This window comes from Trypanosoma brucei, chromosome 2 (assembly GCF_000002445.2).
Source record: "Trypanosoma brucei brucei TREU927 chromosome 2, complete sequence".
Taxonomy (NCBI): domain Eukaryota; phylum Euglenozoa; class Kinetoplastea; order Trypanosomatida; family Trypanosomatidae; genus Trypanosoma; species Trypanosoma brucei.
In genome coordinates this window covers 349,928-370,000 of record NC_005063.2, presented here as the reverse complement: position 1 = coordinate 370,000, position 20,073 = coordinate 349,928, and the positions used below count along the sequence as shown (strand labels likewise).

At 44.9% G+C, this 20,073-nt stretch overlaps 2 protein-coding genes and 1 non-coding gene across 3 annotated transcripts in view, besides 26 other annotated features; all 3 read right to left on the bottom strand.

Moving 5' to 3' along the window:
* The window catches only part of Tb927.2.1931, a 2,251-nt gene extending 2,207 nt beyond the window's left edge, over nucleotides 1-44 (bottom strand). Inside the window, exon 1 of the ribosomal RNA XR_002989955.1 lies at nucleotides 1-44. This exon is cut by the window's left edge and continues 2,207 nt beyond it. This is a non-coding gene — a ribosomal RNA (rRNA small subunit).
* Nucleotides 1-19,474: part of a sequence feature (sequence corresponds to BAC RPCI93-25N14) that runs on past the window's edge.
* Nucleotides 3,350-3,714: a mobile genetic element.
* Nucleotides 4,492-4,852: a mobile genetic element.
* Nucleotides 4,957-5,205: a mobile genetic element.
* Nucleotides 4,957-10,227: a mobile genetic element.
* Nucleotides 9,966-10,227: a mobile genetic element.
* Nucleotides 12,617-12,637: a microsatellite.
* Nucleotides 13,761-13,793: a microsatellite.
* On the bottom strand, nucleotides 13,805-15,271 carry Tb927.2.1920 (expression site-associated gene (ESAG) protein, putative; the record flags this gene model as incomplete). Its single annotated transcript, XM_946426.1, has 1 exon — nucleotides 13,805-15,271. The coding sequence occupies one exon, from the start codon at nucleotides 15,269-15,271 to the stop codon at nucleotides 13,805-13,807; it is 1,467 nt and encodes a 488-aa protein (XP_951519.1).
* Nucleotides 15,549-15,572: a microsatellite.
* Nucleotides 15,788-15,815: a microsatellite.
* Nucleotides 16,187-16,246: a microsatellite.
* Nucleotides 16,392-16,412: a sequence feature (AT_rich).
* Nucleotides 16,519-16,553: a microsatellite.
* Nucleotides 16,759-16,804: a microsatellite.
* Nucleotides 17,230-17,286: a microsatellite.
* Nucleotides 17,294-17,368: a sequence feature (A-rich).
* Nucleotides 17,502-17,534: a sequence feature (AT_rich).
* Nucleotides 17,832-17,876: a sequence feature (AT_rich).
* Nucleotides 17,948-17,985: a microsatellite.
* Nucleotides 18,045-18,068: a microsatellite.
* Tb927.2.1890 (autophagocytosis associated protein, putative) lies at nucleotides 18,236-19,114 on the bottom strand (the record flags this gene model as incomplete). Its single annotated transcript, XM_946425.1, has 1 exon — nucleotides 18,236-19,114. The coding sequence occupies one exon, from the start codon at nucleotides 19,112-19,114 to the stop codon at nucleotides 18,236-18,238; it is 879 nt and encodes a 292-aa protein (XP_951518.1).
* Nucleotides 18,649-18,742: a microsatellite.
* Nucleotides 19,130-19,160: a microsatellite.
* Nucleotides 19,246-19,316: a sequence feature (A-rich).
* Nucleotides 19,326-19,346: a sequence feature (AT_rich).
* Nucleotides 19,386-19,523: a sequence feature (T-rich).
* Nucleotides 19,475-20,073: part of a sequence feature (sequence corresponds to BAC RPCI93-27H14) that runs on past the window's edge.

Here is a 20,073-nt window from a genome sequence, read left to right as displayed (position 1 = left end):
GTCCTTGAAACAAGCATATGACTACTGGCAGAATCAACCAGATCTCAAGTGTAAGCGCGTGATCCGCTGTGGGGAACACACAAACAGCACACCACATGTGTGGCTGCGAGTGGTGGTGTTTCCCTCTACAGGGTACGCGCATATATGTACACACGATCTCGTATAATATTCATAACACAAAACACACTACTTCGTTTATAGTGTATTTCCTGATGACCCCATATTTTTCAGTATAAATTTATTATACACCCTTTTCAGGCTGAGATTCCTCAAGGCGTCACTCTATCAGGTGCCAAGCCCTACACAACCAACACAAACCCACGTGAATATACAGACGAATACACACATTTTCACACACACACCTCCCCGTACGCGGCGTACACACACGAGAGAGCATGGATGACATGTGGCAAGCGACTTCACGCAAGCACAAACACACACGTTGAATGTGTAAAAAGCAGCGGCAATGCAACTTTCACACGCATATAATATCAGGCGGCGTGGTGCAATAGAGTGACGACGGAGTGGGCGCATCGCGGCACGAAAGAGTGCACAAAAACCCCACACACGTACAACACAATCCGTTAAGAAGGCACGCGAAGCAGCGAAATATATTCACTACACATCATGCAAGCCAACAGCGGACGCACACAACGCAACGCTATAACTCCCTTTTATATATGCAACAGGACAAAGAAACATGTATCCTGCACACAGGGAAATACACTTGCAAAAAGAAGCGCACGCATGGAAAGCAAACAGTCCGAAGACGCGAGGAGCAAAAACGGCAACATGACAAATACAATGCCAGCCCATATATGACCACACGCGATCCCGCACATGTTGTTTTATAAGCACACAGCCACAAATACTTTACACTCGCGTGTGAAGCAACTGATGCGCCTACGAGCTGTGAAGGTAATTAAAAACCTTTACGAGCAGCGTGCCGATGTGCCCTTTTGTTTTGTCAGAGCAACACACGTATTACACACACCCGCCCTTTCCCTTAACTGAGGAAGTGTCATACCCACAGCCATTCGGCAAACCTACTGAACAAGCGCAAAAACTGTTTCCGTATCTCATTGCGCAAAGTTTACAACAGAGCAGAAGCCCGAGAGACGCGTTTATGTCGTCGCCATCGGTCTGAGAGCGGTCAGTTGCTCTCCTGCTCCGTACGCCGCAAACGCTACTTTTACTGCTGAATCTTTCCTATATAAGATATATTTCTATTACTATATATACTTTTTTAACTTTATCATTATCCTATTGTGTGTTGTATTAACTTTACAATAAAACATATTATCTCTAACATGTCAAAAGCATCGGCTCTTCAATACAGTTACCCGTCCCCTATCAACACAGTACAATATACTCTGTCATGACAATGAGTATATATAAGAGCCAGAATGCACCCGCGCTGGGTGGAGAGCTACGGTCTTGAGGGTGCTGTGGGTAGCAGTCGTTGGTTGTTATTGTTATCGCCTGCTGTCGTCTGGCAGTCGGTTACGGAAGATAATTTAGCCCTAACGGTGTTATATAATAATCTTACCAATTTAATGAGCTACGCTACTCCACTCTCTACACTCCTGCGTCTGTGTTTGGTTTTTGTGTCAACTTTAGATGGAAATGCTTTAGTGATGCAGTCTATCATCCGCTTCTCAGTTTTAACTGTGGAGAGTTTTCCTTATCAAGCACCACACGATCACGACTCCGGTATGTTTTCTAACTTTCATCCCCTCTTGTTAATATTTATTTTTTGCAACCACCATGTAGCAAAGTGGATATGAGCTGCTCCTGTCTCCATCATTTCGCCATTGCGCCCTGTAATCACCCTTTCTAAATGTTGAATCACTTCTCGAGGACTCCTCGAAAAAAAAAAACCCTGACCATCACCATTCCCTCTCACTAACTCCCCTTCAAACTCTTATACATAGAGCGTGTAGCTGCACAAGACGGTGTTACACGTATTCGTCCGCCACGCCCAAGGAGAACCTGCATCTCAACACTTTCAAACGTCAACATTATCAGCGGCTTGATCACGGGCATCCAATGAAAATGTTTTCCAACCTCATGCGGGACGAACCAATCTCGTTGGAGCTGTAGTCGCTATGTACTTATGATTATACAAATGCACCCTCCGTTGTATTTCCAGTCGGCTTCCAAAACACACTAAAAAAGGAGAGGGAATATGAAATATTGGAGCCCATTACAGACGCATGAGCATTTGTAGTTGGAGCAGCCGCCAATATCAACTACCCCACCGCCAGGATGTGAAGATATATTATTTCACTCACCAGCAGTATTCATAGAAAGCAAGAAAAAACATTAACAGACCACGCCTCAACAGCCTTCACACTGTAAAGCAGAGACTGTCAGAAAAGAAACGCTAAGCAGACTGGTCTCGTAAAATGAACAACAGTGGACCTGTTTGCCGAAAAAGAAATGGTAAATCAATATGTTATGTTAAGGATTTTAGTTACGGCAAGGAATTGCTGAAAGCGTGTGCTTCACCTGCCCCACACCCTTTCGCAGCTTTTGGGTATAACTGCCCCGCCCGAAGAAATGTCGTCTGCGGGGCTTCCTGTCCATGCAACATCGCTCCAGCTGGCCACGATATCTCCCTCCAACAATGTTTTGTTCACGAGGCGCGTTCCACTTGCCGAAGAATCGAAATGTGTATTTTATTTTCCATGAGGCGCATGGCCGTTGTGTAACCAATGCATGCGTAAAGCATTTGGAGGTAGGTTCGGTTCAAAGGCTCGCAACCCCAAGCCCACCGCTCTCACATCCACCTGTGAAACACAAAAATGTGGTTGTGCTCACTGACCCTTCTGAGGCTCATAACTTCCCGCTGGCCTTAAACAGTATTCCTTCCCAATCTTTCATTGAGGTGCCTGCGAATAATTTGGATGGTGTTGGTAAATAACTCGGAGAATTGACAGGCTCGCTGTTAAGAAATATATCGAGCCACCCTCATCTTCTCTTCATGGAATACGATGATAGGTGAGTCGGATCAGTTTCTTCCAATAATCATGTATTAAGCTTTGAAGGTCGTCGGTGCAGCATCTTCAAAAAGAGATAATGTTGTTGGAGTAGAGAATTTCCTCATACACCTGCCGTGTACATCATGCGCAATGTTATGCGTTCCAACTCTTTTCTTGTTTTTTCTCATACAGCGAAGAGGCCTTCATGAGTTTTCCTACTCTCATTTTTCTATGCAAGACCAAGTGGCAACATATTTTTCTCTTGTGATGTGAACTCATATGAAATTGTATTCTTCTGTGAAGAGTTTTCTCTTCCCTACCATGGCACCGTATTGTACCATATGCTCCCTTATCATCACACTTCAACTCCTTTATGACTCTCTGTAATACACTTTATGCGAATGTTATCAATCCACACATGTTTTTTTAGCAATGCGGTGCGGTACATTTTCTTAAAATCACTTCTGTCTCTCTTACCAGGGACTGAGTTTAATAGTGTGTAGGATATCCTGAACTGCATTTACATTCCACTGAAAGACGGACTGGTTTCACAAACTTTCCATTCTTCGTTCGGCAAACAGGGAACATGCGCAAATATATGGTAGAAGTTCCACCTGAATGAAAGAAAGAAACGGAGCCTTTGAGTCAAAGATGAATGCTGCAGCTTTATTGCAAACTGCAATCAAATAACGGGACACATGTTCTAATGAAGCCATGGTTTCATAGTTATCATGGTTATTTATAAGCTTTGGTCATTTGATAAAATATCCCCTCGTGCCTATTGGCTTCCCCTTCATCACTGTAAAGCTGGCACTACCCATCCCATGATGAGTCTCCAAAATAAATGCATCTACTTTGGAAACAGTCAATTTCGGTTATTGTTCCCAATCTTCCTACGCTTCGAGACTTTATGCATGATTTGCTACATTTCATCATATTGCTTTCGAGACTGGATATTAGATCTCTCTCTCTAACCCAATGCAGTGATAACCTAGTCGCATCTGTCTGTTGTACCGGAAAGTTCTGCTGCTGCTGAGTCTCCGAAGTCACTTTAATTTGATGAGCAAATAACAAAATGCTGAGCCTCTGGAATAAAGACGTGTCCCGCTACTTTCCTCGTGGGCTGTGAAATCAACTACGAGAAAGCTGCCCATTCATCAAACATCTTTACATTAGTGTTGTTAAATTTCCTCAACCGTTTCATACGTCAGACCGCAACTCAAGAGGGCGGGCGGTGTTGCGAGGAAATTCCTTGGTGTTTACATGCTTTCCCATTTCTGCTAAAATGCGGGATTCCAAATCGTTCTCTATTGCGACTACTGCTGTTGCGTGAAGGTGAAAGTTCTCCCTTCATTTAATTGAATGCGCCTCCATTCCGTAAGATTTTAGTATCTTTTTGACGAATCCAGTGCTGAGTGCCGTTATTCTTTCCAACTCACTCAAAAACTTTTTTATATCACTCAACTGCAATAACCGCGTGCCTCACACTGCCCTGTACGGATATGTATTGAAGGTTATTGTGAGAGCTCCCTAATCCACAATGATGGCATCCTTGTCATGAAGATGTGCGATAAGATTTTCCTTCCACAGTAAAGCTATATCCCTTTCCACCAACTGGTAGTAATCCAAAACAAATGCATGACTACTCGATTTCTTACGTTGTCCAGTGAATCGCATTTTCGATTGAGTTCTCATTTCTGCATTGGCTGGGTCTGTTTTACTGGAGATGCCGCGGCTTTTTCTTTGTAGAACTGAGGGACACATACGAGTTGGTACTGCTTTCGGCCGCCATCATTTACAATAAAGTTCCTGTATACTCCGTTGTGTTGCTTTTTTAAAAACTGCAAACTCACAATAAAGAGAAGAGAGGGCCTAACCTATTCTAACTCTAGATTGCGCTTTCTTGAGGAATCGCAGAGCCTTCTCGGTATCGGAGCCACATGTTCTCGTGTTGGCTGCGTCCAAATGCATTCCCTGGCGATGCCGGCCACCTCAACGTGGTGCCAGGGTCCAGTACCCCGTATCATCGGGGGAAGCCAAGAGCCAGCAGCGTTCTTCTCATGGGGAACACTGCTGTGCTCCGGCTACGGCATCATACAGCACAGGGATCAGCAGCGTCTTGCTGGGACACCGTTTTTCACTTGTCGGTCCCTGGGCACGTGGCAAGCGTGCCATCAGCAGTATCATCCGCACTAAGATGCTGCTGTCCGGTGATGTGGAAGAGAATCCCGGCCCGTCGTTGCGCGGGATGCTGTGGAACTGCGCCGGGCTATCTCAAGGAAAGAGATTAGCACTCCACAAAACCCTTGTTGATGAACGGATCGCCTTTTGTCTGTTGATCGAGACAAGGATGACGCCTGGAGAGGCGGCTTGCTTTAGCGTTGCTGGCTACAAACATCACGGAATAGCTCGTAACTGAAAAGGAGGTGGTGTATCAATACTAGTGAGGGAGGACATACCAGTCGAGACCGGTATGGCCGTTGTTGGTCGCATTGAACAAGTGCATGCAACAATTCACCTTGCACGTGGAACGGCGCTGACTGTCACGTCGGCATACATCCCACCAAAACACACCTTCACGACAAGTGACCTAGATACGCTTCTGACGACTGACGGTGCCCAGCTCATCGGTGCAGACGCTAACGCACACTCGTTGGCATGGGATCGCGCGAGCCCACCAAATACCAAGGGTGAAACCCTCACACAGTGGTGCATTGACAACCAGTTTCTGGTCTGTAACACTGGTGAGTGCACCAGGTACGCGCGCCACCACGGGGAGTCCACCCCTGATGTGACGCTGTCAAGGAATTGCACAGTGTACACGTGGACATCGCTGTATTCTCCCAATAGCGATCACCATCACATATTTTTCGACGTTATCGTTGGAGACGGCACAGATGCACTGAGCTGCCCGCGGCTTCGAAAGCCCATGTACGCATGGCTAAAAGCTGACTGGAGGAATTTCCGTCTCAAGGTTGACGAGCTCTGCAGGAAAATTGGTAGAGAGAAGAACGTCAACACTCTGGAACAGAAATTGAGCTCCGCCATCCGCATTGCGACGAAGGCCTCCATCCCCCGTGGCTACAGAGCAACGCCACCACATTGGACACCTGCGCTCGCGAAACTCGATGAAGAGATCGCTGGATGCGGACCCTCCCACAGAAGTAAAAAATTGGTAGCCACGCGTAAGCAGATCCTGGACCGTACCACAAAGACGAGATGGAGCACGCTATGCTCCAGACTTGCGGTGTCAGACCGCTGCAGTTGGCACATTGTCAAGAAGGTATATGCGCCACGACCACTAACCACACCGGCTGTACTTGTTGATAACGCGGCCATCACGGACTACCGTCAAGCTGAGAGGTTCAGTAAACTGTACTCTTCCCGCGCAAGAAGGCACCCCGACTCACACCCACCGGCACCCATAAAGAAGACAGCGAGTGAGTTCAGTCCCATCACGATGGCTGAACTACGGAGATCGATCAAACTGCTACCGAGTGGAATCCGCAGCCGGACCTGATTGCTTATACAACGAGGCACTGCAACATCTCTCTAACACAGCGCTGAATGTTGTTCTGAGGCTATTCAATGAGAGCCTACGAACGGGAGTCGTGCCGTCTGCATGGAAGACTGGTGTTATCATCCCCATCCTGAAGGCCGGAAAAAAGGCGGAGGACCTCGATTCTTACAGGCCAGTGACGCTCACGAGCTGTCTCTGCAAAGTCATGGAGCGCATAATTGCCGCGAGGCTTAGAGACACTGTTGAGTCTCAGTTGACGCCGCAGCAATCAGGCTTTCGCCCCGGATGCTCAACGCTCGAACAACTCCTGCACGTCCGCGCTGCCCTCTGCCGTCGCACGCACCAATATCGTACGGGTGCTGTATTCGTTGACTACGAGAAGGCATTTGATACAGTAGACCACGACAAAATTGCGAGGGAAATGCACAGAATGAAGGTATCACTCCACATTGTGAAGTGGTGCGTATCATTTCTGAGTAACCGAACTGGTAGAGTGAGATTCAAGGAGAAGCTTTCCAGAAGCAGAACATTTGAGCGAGGAGTGCCACAAGGAACTGTCCTTGGCCCAATCATGTTCATTATTGTCATGAACTCGTTGAGCCAACGCCTTGCAGAAGTGCCGTTACTGCAGCACGGATTCTTTGCAGACGACCTAACGCTACTTGCGAGGCACACAGAGAGGGATGTCATCAACCACACACTACAATGCGGTCTAAACGTGGTGTTACAGTGGTCAAAAGAGTACTTCATGTCTGTCAACGTAGCGAAAACAAAGTGCACACTCTTCGGGTGTATAGAGCGCCACCCCCTTACATTACAACTGGACGGCGAAAGAATAGGAGCTGACAGAACACCGAAGCTTCTAGGAGTAACATTCCAGTGTCTGCAAGGGATGGCAACACATGCGGCCGAAACGAGACGCAAGATGGACTTCAGACTACTGCAGATAGCAGCCATCTCAGCTTCTACATGGGGGCCAAGACGACAAGTACTGAGAGCTTTTTATCTAGCACTCGTACAGGCACACACCATGTATGGCATTGAGGTATGGTACCGGGACGCTTTGGAACGAAGTCGCGACCTCCTTGCATCAGCACAACACAAAGCCAGTCGCATCATAGCCGGCATACCGCATGGGACGCGCAAAGAGGACTCTCTGCTGGAAGCAAGCCTCCTGCCACTCAAGACGGCCACTCTTGTGCGCAGCATGAAATTCATGCTGATGTGTGAGTCACGAGGCGGATGTTTGCGGCGCAGTGCTGAGGAAGTATACCACAGCAAACACCCAGTCAGAGCCCTACATTCCCGCATCATGCGGTCCTATCCCCACCTCCGCATTGAGCCACGCGAGCACCCACTAGAGACATCGACGCTCCGCCACAGCTGCCGACCGCTATTTCACACGCAGATAAAGCCTGTGTGCGCTGATGACCCTGACGATGTCAAAAGGGAGGCTTCCGAAAAGTGGATTGCACGGCATTTTGCACGGAGGGGGAAGGAGCCACCGCGACGAGTGCACTACGAATTGTGGACTGATGGATCCGTGTCCCTCGGTGAGAAGTCCGGAGCAGCTGCCCTGCTCTATAGAAACAACACGCTGATATGTGCACCCAAGACCGGAGCAGGGGAACTCTCATGCAGTTACAGAGCGGAATGCGTAGCATTAGAGATAGGACTGCAACGGCTGCTGAAATGGCTTCCGGCATACAGAAGCACACCGAGCAGGTTGTCCATCTTCTCTGACTCGCTGTCAATGTTAACAGCACTGCAGACAGGCCCCCTAGCCGTAACGGACCCAATTCTGAGACGACTATGGAGGGTTCTGCTTCAAGTTCAGAGAAGGAAGGTGCGTATCCGACTGCAATTTGTGTTTGGCAATTGTGACGTGAAACGGAATGAGGTTTGTGATGAAATGGCCAAAAAGGCCGCTGATTTACCACAGTTGCGAGACGCATGGATCCCTGACATCATTGCTTATGCGAAGCGAGTGCTTAGGTCAGAAGAAGTCCATGAGAACACTCATAGGTTTGGTATCACGGGCAACCACTTTCCAACAAAACATAAGGAAGAACCAATGAGGGAAGAAGAAACGGCACTGGCACGCTTTCGGGTTGGGTCTTCAAGGCACTATGGATGGATGTTGCGAAAGATCAACCCGAGTGTGCCTCCACAGTGCCGATGGTGTAACCCGCAACATGCAGCGATAGGACCAACAATACAAACAGCCCCAACTGTTGCGACACGCACTCTTCAGAGAACCTCCGAACCGACCAAATGTATGGAATGTGATGCCACATACCAATGCCGCTCGAGTGCTGTAACGCACATGGTAAACAAACATGGCTTTATGCGAGCTGATGCCCTCCGGAGGATCAAGTACGGCGATGCAACACCTGCAGTGGACATCCCCCCGGAGCCCCCTCCAGTGCTGGCGATCGTTCCTCTACCATCGAGCACACGAGTCCCGATGAGACCGCAGGTGCTTCATTGTACCCTCTGTGCCTCCAAATTCGCAGTGCCAGGCCGACTATTACACCACCTTAGAACAATACATGGCATAGGCAGCGGTAGTTGCCGCGTGAAAAGGGGGCGAGAGAACGAGGACTCAGTGCGAGGAGATGGTAGAGCCCCAGCAGCGCCAGCCTCTCAGGATACACGGAAGCTGCCGTTTCAATGCGACCTGTGCGAGGCGAGCTTCGGTACACGCCCTTCCCTGTCACTACACAAGGAATTCAAACATAGGAGCATAGTGACGGAGGACGGTACCGTGGTGTTGGTGCAATTCCCTTTTAAGCGTGCCCGTGAGGGAAACGTTGACGTCCCGGGGAAAGGCGAGGTGCAGTGTGCAGTGTGCTGTGTGCCAAAAAGTGCTCAGTTGCAGGGACTCCCTCATCCGACACTGTAAGGCTTTCCACAAAGGTGAGGGAGTCGAGCTTAAATGCAGCAAAAGCACAAAATTGTGTGCCACTGATTCCCCGCATACAAACACATCCATGTTGGTGTGCCCGACATGCGGAAGGCAGTGTGCTAGCAAAACTGGCCTCACCCTACATCGAAAGAAGATGCACGGTATGAAAGTAGAGCGCGCTGTTACCAACCAACGCGGCGACTTGCGAAGAAACGTCGCTGCACTTGATGAGCTGTCCCGGTTTGAAGGAGTTACGTGTCAGGTTTGCGGTAGAAGGTGAGTGTGTGCAAGATGTATGTTTCTCTAAAAGGCTGGCGTAATTTCTCATTGCGGTTGAACGGAGCCGGCCGCAGGTGAAGCCCTCACCTAAGGTAACAGTCATACAACCCACTCTCCCTTCTGCAACTTCCCCCCTTATTGCCGAGTGTGGAGCTAGCAGGAAAAGCACCGGACGCAGGAATAGTTCAGACACCCTCAGAGACAGAGGGGGTATGCAGTTAACAAGCAACAAAAACAGAAAGAGGGAGGGAGAGAATAATAAACGAATAACAAAAATCAAAACAAAAGGATTGCCAATTGACATCTTTGGGAGAGTCCAGGGTGGGGGGCTTCTCGCCCCATCTGCTGTATTCCGTTCAACTGCGGAGCTACAACAAAAAATTATAGAGGGTGTGTTAGGATGAATAAAAAAAGGGGAGACTCTGCCACAGTCGCCAGACCGATAGCATCTCAGGGCTCTACGGTGATGGCTGATGGCCGCGCCAGTGGGGGGAAACTCTCACGAAGGCACGAAGAAAATTCCAAAAAAAAAAAATTCCAAATGCATTTTGCGATGTGATTTGTCTCTGAAGCCCACGCCACAGTAACCGGATCATGACTCAGAGGTTTTATTATAATGATCATGACGTTTACGTGTCTTTGCTGGCTGGAGAGATTTAGAGTACGTTCCTTTATTTATTGTTTTCATGGGATCTAAAACCACATCCAATTGCCCTCTTTCTATTCCGTAACCCACAAACTTGAGGGTTTCGGATTTTTATATTCATCGGTATGGATTCCAATACTCTCTCGGCACTCATGTTTCACTGTTTCCGTGGCCAAATCCCAACTTCGGCTGCTGAAGTATTTTCCTTTCCTTGGCATAAAATGTAGAACCATAATAATTTTACTTTCCACAGCTATAGCGTCAAACTCTACTAACCAGGAGAATGGATTTTTTTTTTCTCTCAAATACGGTTGGTAAAAAGCATCGGGTTGTACATCCTTCCTCCCATTTACATACTTCCTTCTGTGAAGCCAACTGTATTATTGGAAAACGTTTGTAAATGGGCAATTGTTTTCCAATGATTCATCTCAGGTATTGATGATTCGTTTATCTCTTCTAATCTACCTATATGCGAATGCATCTGATCCAACTCTTCTCTCAATTGAATATTCCCCTGCCTTATTCTACAATTCTCAACATTAATTCCTATCAACTGAGTTTGAATGCGCCAGCGCCTGTCACCCATTCGTGCCGTATCATTTCATACTTCTGGAATAGAACTGATTTATTTTCCTCAAGCACCATTCATTTATTTCAAAACAACACTCGGGCTTCTTCAAAAGACCGTAAAAAATGCAGCGCTTTGGGGCATATTGAAATACACCAATGAATTCCGTAGGTAAATGAAGTTCACTTTCTTATTTTCGAATACTCTAAACTCCCCATTTTACAATTTTAACATACCGTCTGCATGCGACGTGAAGTTTCTGAGCGGCGAACCATTTCCGATTGAAAATGGCGTTTGTCCCTCTTTTATACAAAAGCTTTTATGTCAAGGCCTTTGTCCGTTCTGCATCCAAAATGGTCTGTGGAGTTGCCGTTGACATATCTGTGAAGCTTACATTCGCAAGAAAAATTTAAGTCTACTTCCAAAACCGACCTCCAACACCTTCCTTCACCCATATAGAGATGTTCGGGAAAAAAGATGTATAAAACTTTCGGTATGGTCGGAACATTCCTTTCACGGGCTCCCGCGGGAGACTTAAATCCCGTAATGAAAAACGACCAACAGCCGCCGTGACGAAACAAAGCAAACAAAAATAGGGATAACAGAGGCGGTGTTTGAACACACGGGAACAATACTTGAGGAAGAATTATTGAAGGCCGGGGAGTAAACGTATGGACCGAATACCCCAACAACAGGGGGTAGCACGTCTAGAAATACTGCGGCCAGTGACACGATGCAGTTTCGCGAACCAAAAGAAAGGGCATCCGGCAGGTATGGAGTGATACGGAAAGTTTCTCAGGCGCCGCAAGCCCAACCCGCTAAAGACAAAGAGCAGGCGACAAGAACAGCATCGAACGCGATGAGAAGTGTTTGCGACAAACTTGACAACCCCGAAGTTGTGAATTGGGAAGTAACATTTGCTACTTGGGATAAGGCATATGAACCAATGGAGTTCGTAGGTGCAAACGACAGGGCACTCGACGCTGCGGTGGTGCTGGGGATTAAATTGATGAAAAGGACGCCTACGTTATCCGCAATAGGACCTGCACGCTGCCGGCAAATATCGGCAAACGGCATAGGAAAGGGAAGAGGCCATCCAAGTGCCGATAACTGAAAAGGCCGCAGAAATACATGCAGATGCGGCGCTCGGAGAGTTTCAGCAGATGATACTGCAGACGATGCGACTCGCACTGCAACAACAAACGAGACACAGCATGAGAAAGATGAGAACCGTGATCAGAGGAGTGGAAGTTGTGTTGTTGGAACCACATCTTCAGTGGAAGCCGATGCCTCAAAGAAACTACCAACGCTATTATTAGCGCCACACTTTCCCACAGCGTCAAAGCATTCACCGGGACACTACGCTCAACAAATACAAACACCCCTTTAACACCATCCCGAGAGCACATTCCTCCAACGTAGCTTCCGCTGCGGGCAACCCTCAGGCAAACAACCATCCCACTACCCTAATCCCGTTAACCGATATAGAGAGACCTTCTGTGCCACACAAGCGGCCATACTCAGTTATTCAAACATGATTTTCCTCGCCCCATTCACTCCTCATTACGGTAAACTCCCTCTTTTCGGAATCACCGACACAATACTTAAACAACCGCCCGGTCTCTTCCCTTCGCACGGCATTCATTCCTCTTGCCTGCGGGGTGTCGAAAACTCCTGTTATACGCCCCCCTCCATATATTCATCATCCCAAACACACACACACACACACACATTTACATATATTTATATGAGCTTGCGAGCGTGTTTATCACTAAACTTGGAGCCATGCGTCAAGAACCGCAACTACAGATGGGCACTAAAGATTTATTCAAACCGCACGGATATTAGCAGCACCACACATAATTAACTACGACAGTTCAACGTGCCGAGGGGAAAGCATCAGCCACACCATCAACAGTAACTAAACTGTGCCCATCAACGCGGCCGAGGCAAAAAAAAAAAAAGAATAAAACTAATAAAAGAACTTACTTGTCCCCTTGAACTACAGAAATGGAATGTGATAAATTTTCCTATGGTCTGGCAACTGCAGAAAACCTTTAAAACAAAAAGACACCAAAGCAGCCGGCCAACCACTTGTGTCAAATGCGGTTCGGCTTTGAAACCGATAACTCACGTACAGCCTTTCTATCGATATAAAGGGAGGGGAAGGGCCACAACGTCACGAAACGCGAAGGAACAACAAAACATATGTGAAGAGGCAGCGGTGCCACAATATTTTTTAGGGGTACATCGCAGTTCTGTCTGATTTGCAGTTATCTACAGCACACTGAATGTAGGAAAAGGAGGGGAAAACAATAAGAAAAACTACGCAGCAACATGGCACAAAACATTTACCTCAGCGCACAGAGCGGAGGCGCATGGGATGCCTTCAGAACACCGTTCCCGCGGTAATCACTTTCTCCCGCAGATTTCATACCGCTACTCCTTTCATTCTTTCCGTACGCCACATTGTCCATAACATCATGCAATTCACCTTCGGACCTAATGACGAGGATCCGCCACCCGAGCGAGCGTTACACACGCACACAGGCATTCACAATATGGAAGTTCTAAAAAGAAAAAAAAGAGGAGAGCCGAGACACGATTCCGGTGGAGGGACATTTTTTTTTTTTTGCTACGTTAAAATCTTCCTAGACCGGTTTGCGCCGCCATGCTGTGAGATTTTGGGTACAGTGGGGTTAACACCATCAACACAACAACTAACCGAAGTGATAATACGGCAAAATAACGCGACACCATCGAAAAGGGAGGCTTTCGGGGACACGGGTAAAGGAAAAATTTACCAGATCTCTGGTGGGTCATTGGTACCATCAAGAGCAAAATCGTAAAAAGAAAAAAAAAAGAAAAGGAAAGGAAAGGAAAGGAAAATACTTTGAGGTCATTCGCCACTCACAGGTCGCCAACGCTGACCGACGAAGATGTTGAGCAGTGAAGAAATCACTGCTGAATTCATTCCCATAGTGAAAGCACCGGTGGAAACATTAAAAAGAAGCCCCGTTAGGTTGAAAGGAAGGACAAACCCTCGCGGTTGTGCGTTAACCAATGGAACCACCACCACATCGAGCACCCACTGGATGTCGCTGTTAAGAACTGTCGAATTGAAATCACCAATAAGCGAAGCCTCAACATCCAAAGACACACTCATGGCGGACAAGTTCAGTGTGACAGCGCTGTCGAAGACAGAAAACTTTTTGACGTTAGCCGTCGTATTCACTGATAAACTGAGTGCGTCCACACTCGTGCCGTTCCCCGAATAAAGGCCCATGGAGATGGTGCCATTGCGCATTTGAAACGTAAATGCCCCGTTGCCGTCATCCTCCACCCACACGTCGTTTGCCAGCTGGCACACAACGCGGAAGAAGCAGTTGGAGCAGCGCTTATACAAATCGGGGTATATAGGTTCAATTAGAGAAGCATTGTACGCGGGTGGGATGGGGAACGTCATGTTCAAAAGACTCCAGTTTCTTAATATCCTGAGGATATTGTTTGCGCCATCAAATGAAGAAATGACTGCAAGGTCTCGATCCGGAAAGGGCTGTTTAAGAGGCACGACATCATCAGGTGGTACAACACGACTCGAGGATGCATTGGGAAGGATGGCTAGTGAGAGTTCCATCCGGCCTTCAGTTATATTCGGATCGTCCATGAAGGCAATCGGAAGGCTGGTGAGAGCATCTTCTGTCTTGTTGCGCAATATGAGATTCATCCTCTCTGGAACTATTCGCTCCAGCTGCTCTTTTATGCTACCCTTAAAAATGGCAATGATTAGCTGAATAATGGCATCCATACTCGGACAATCGCTCATGGAGGTGGTCACTTCCAAGTCTCCAATGCTGATGTTCACGCCCTTAATTGTCTCGTTGACCAATCCGTCAGATCCAATGGTCAGATTGAAATATAGAGTTGAGTTCGTGCCGCTGACCTCGGTCCGCGCTGTTCCATTACACGTCTGCCACTGGAAAAGCCAGTAGGTGTATGTGAAGTTTAACTCTGGCACAACTGCACTCATGTCCCAAACCGCAACAACGACCCGCTTTGACTCTTCCATATTAATAGACATGCCCCCAGCCGTAATATTATGCACTTCTGCCTCTCCAAGTTCCAAACCCCCTATTTTCTGCCGAGGGACTTTAATATTCCCAGTGAGGTTCTTCAAACTCTTAAGAACCACCGGTATAATCGGTAGAAACGCCGCATCATCAATAGAAACTTTAGCGCTTCCAGGAACTAATGACTCGTGTGAATTCCCGATGGCCCTAATGAACTGCTCTGAAGTCGCGCGGCACAGAGATGATAATGAAACGCTGAGCAGCAACACGTATGCCACAATAATCACGCGTGGCATCACTCCGATGAAATAAAATGGAATCGGAAGGAGGAAAATAATGAGAAACTTTACCCACCTAATTTCGATTTCTGTTGTTCCCTTCACTCACTAGCAGTAAACCCGCGGTAACCGCAATCACACAAAGCAACAAAAAGAACTGGGAAAAAGAAAACTCAGCGAGGAAAGAAGAGACAACCGACAGCGGGCGGGGAGGGGGGGTCAGGAAGGAAAAAAATTGCGCACGTATGCAAAGAAAGAAAAATAAGGAAATCCATCAGTGAGATATGTTGTTTCCTTTTTGTTTTCGTTTTTGTTTTTGCGTTTAGAACGGGGGAAAAAAAAGATGGCGAGAAATTCAACAATACGCACTTGAGCACAAACCCATTTGAGCCCTATTGAAGTATGCACTAGAATTGCAATTAAAAGGAAGAAAAAAGCAAAAAAACGAAGGGGGATTTAACGTAGCTTGAAAATGTTCTTTACAGCAATATTACTTTAACAACAGTCCCTCGCAGCAACTCATCCTCTCATAACATATACATAAATATATATATATATATATGTTATTTATTTATTTTTTGCAGCTCATCACGTGAATCTGAAGAACAGGAGACAAAAGAAATGCATCAAACCTTCCATGAACATCATTTACGCCTCAACATGTCAGTCGCAACACACTGCCACAAAAATACAACACATATTCGTGGGGTTGTGCCTATCTAAAGGGTTTATTTTATCGCCTTTGCATCCTGATATTTTCCTCAGTCGTAATTTGGTTACATACAGAAGCTCTTGTGCTAAGGATTGGAAAGGAAGAATAATAAGGAGAATGAGAATGGGAACAGATGTACGATCATTTTTTTTTATAAAAGCAAAAGACAAAAGGGAGATAAAAAGCGAGTGTTCGTCTCTTTTTCACAAACAAAAAAAACAATAATAATAATAATAATAATGATGATGATGATGATGATGATGATGATGATGATGATGATGCAAACCAGACCGATACACAATTTCAAAATAATTCAAACAAACACAAGCATACCCGAAGACATTAACAAGAAAACGTATGTATGAAGGGGGAGAGACACATAGGTAAGAGAAAGAAGAGCATTTGGATGAAGCGTTTAATGAATCGAATATTTAATAATAATAAATTCAAAGCCAAGAGCATAGGTATCCTGAAAAACGATCGTTTTTGTCGCAGTTTCGTTGGCCTTATCCTTCACTTGGGAGCCTATATTTTTTCCCCTCTTCCAACATCCCTCTCCTCTCCTTTTCTTTTCTTTTCTTTTTTTTTTAATTTCGCTTGTGGGTTTAGTTTCGTCTCCTAAATCCTCCATATTGCATGTGCTTCATCAAGTTTAACCAAATTCGTCAAATATAGTTTTCCATACATCAGGTTGTGCCCCCGTTTGCAAAGACCGATTTACTCTCTCTCTTTCCTTTTTATCTATTTATTATTTTGATTTTATTTTGTTGTTACTTTATTGCTATATCCCCTCACATATATATATATACACACACACACATAAATACATATATTATATAGTTTATTTCACTTTCTTCATGACCCCCAATCATTCTGTTGTTTATCCTTTTTTTTCTTTTCGCACTATTACCGCTGCTCCCCTCGTCTCACTCATAATAATAAATAACTGCAGCGGTTCCTCCCTCATATAAGTACATACGCACTTATATATTTACACACTTCCTTATATATTCATTTATACGTTTGTGTTTGTGTTTAAATGCGGCAAATTACTTCGCTCCACCGGCAGCCGATTTTGTCAATTGATCTGTGAGGGATGAAGTTGCCTTTTTTGCCACCATATTTTTCAGTTTGTCAGGCACCAAACCGGAAAACTTATCACCCAATGTTTTCTGCAGTTGATTATCCACAGCTTTTTTTGTCTGTTCCTCAGCCTTTTCCTGAACCTTCGCCTCCAACATCTTCTTGGGGTTGAACATCCTTAATTTTTTCACTTTTTTACTTTTTCTATTTATTTGTTTATTTGCTTATTTGTTTGTTTTTCTCCCTTTTCTCCTTTTTGTTCTTTTTTTTTTTTACCCCTCTTCTTTTTTGTCTTTTCGTATTTCGTTTTTTTATCTCTTGAAGCAAACTGATTTGGATGTCGTGAAGAAATGAGGAAATGTTACATCAGCGAAAGGGGACAAAAAAAAAAAAAGAAGTGCAGGAACACACGAGGCGGCATGAATGCCACTAACCGACAACACACATGAACAGATTTATTTATATATATTATATATTATATATATAGTGTGACCAATTCAGAAACCTACCAAAGTCATTTTACTCTCACTTACAAGTAAGGATTAAATTACGGTATCTTTTCCACTTCACAATTCCATGCAGACGAATTTCAGCGCTTTCCCTCTTTTTTTTTTTTGAAATCGTACTCGTGAGATGTGATAACTCCTGACTTTTTAATGAATCTTCTCTCCGCTGCTGACAGTTTCCGTTTGTTCCACATAAACTAATAATTAATTACATGAATGCTGCAGCGACACGAAGCGACAGTACTGAGCACATACATCAAATAACGCGCGCAACATCTTTATTTTCTTTAAAAAATTAAAATAAAATAAATAAAAATAAAAACTCGCTTGTGCTCGTTCCCTTCAGCTTTGCATTGTGTGAACTTATTGTTTTTGAAGGTTAAACTATCAGCGAATAAAACAAAATATAATCAAACAAAATAAAATGAAATGGTGATGATTCAAGTATATGGGAGGGAAAACACGGTAGCAAAAGAGGATCGGCAACACTTAATAATAGTAATAATAATAATAAATACATTACATTACATTATACAAATATGAGACGGAACTAACCGGCGGATTGCAAAATTGGCAAAAACGAAAAAAGAAAGAGAAAAGAAATGCAAGGAGTTAGACCTCGCCCATAAGCACGGCGATAGATAATGAACACAAACACAAACAAACGCACGTGGTCCATTTTTAAATGTCGATACCTGTCGACAAATCATATTCGATGCTCGGCACTGCAGAGGAAATGAATTTGAGGAAAAGAAATAATGCCATATGTGTTGGGAAGACAAACTTTGCCGTTTCTGGTGAACTTTCCTCAAATCGTTGCTTCATGTGTTGAATCATCCGCCGCATTGTTTCAGCATGGCGACACGGATGAATGCTGATGCAAGCGGCTTGCAGGAATGGATGAGGATCAATTGAAACAGTTCTCTCACGATTCACCGGATAAACATCTTCCATCATTTCGGATGTTGTGAGAGGTGTGACGTGATCTTCAGCGTAACCAATAAGAAATATACGTGGAGTTTGATAATATTGATCGTATACCATATAAACATCATACAGTCGACACCGTCGCCGCTCCGTTTGGTCCCTGTCCGCATCCTCGTCGTCGTCACCTTCATCTTTACGGCTACTGTCAACAACAACAACATTATTATTATTATTAGCATCATCATCATCATCATCATCGTCCCAGTTTATGGTCTTTTCGGCAGCTATTTCTGTGGTTGCTTTTAATACGCGATTTGCATGCGTTGTTATCCACTCATCATCATCATCTTCTACAATTTCATCTGCATCATCATTTCCCGCCACCGCTGCCCGCTCATAACAGGGAGCGCCACGATAAACGAGGTACTTTTTGTTCGGTGGAAGAAATGGTTGGATGTTTTCAGGTCCTTCAGCCCATGACCACACGGGCATTTTGTGCAGCAGTTCATCTCCAGCTTGAATAAATTCCATCGGGGTTAAAGTTCCCGTTTCATGGAAGCTTGAAGTCGTTTTAACACCAACAACACTGTTGTAAACTTTCTTGAAACCTTCATACAAACTTTGTTTGTTCATCCTCAACGCTTTTATTATATATATATATATAAATATATATATATATGTTTTTTTTGCTTCTTTTTTTTTTCCTCACCTCTTCAAGTGTTGGTGCCGTTGTTAATTTTGCCAACGCAACGCAACACAAGTTGCTTTTGTTTTCTTCTCTTTCGTGTTCTTTCCTTTCCTTTCCTTTCCTTTTGTTTTATTTTATTTTTCTTTTTGTAAGAACAAAATATATATATATATATATGCTCTTGCCCGAAACAGTACCCCTCAAAATGGCACTCTCAAAAGGAAAAGAAAAAAGAAAACAGGAGTAACGGGGCAAAAAGGAATAATAATAATATTTATAAAAATTAAAAAAAACAAAACTTGAAACTGAAGTAAAAAAACAAAAAGGAAAAAAATACTGATAATAATACTAATAGTGATTTATAACCAAAGGTAATGTGCTTTAAGAAACCAATCCTGAGGTGAGTAAATGAATGTTGTGGAAGTGAAGGGACAGGGGGGATTTGAAGTGAGTGGAGAAAAGGCAGAAAAAGAAAAAAAAAAAAAGAAAGATGATAGAGATGGAAATGATGGAACTGATGGAAATGCAGCAGGAATTACATGTCATCACATGTCTCTTATGGACAAACTGTGAATGAAAAAGGAAATGTACGGTCATAAATTCCTCAGAAAGAGGACCGAAAACAAATGCACACATGCAACGTAGAGAATATAATTAGCGGCTGAAGATTACGATAAAGTCACCACAAGGGGGGAAAGGGGGGAAAGAAACAGACACACAAGCACAAACACACGGATGCACAAACATTTAATAACTGAACCAAAGGGAGGAAAAAAGAAAAAAAGAAAAGGGGGCGTGTGTCATTTAATGTTACGGATGGGTAAAAGGTATCCAAAACTCTGAGTGAATGAGCGCGCGACCGCACGTGGTCATATAATCACCTCACTGACTCTCCTCTCACTCC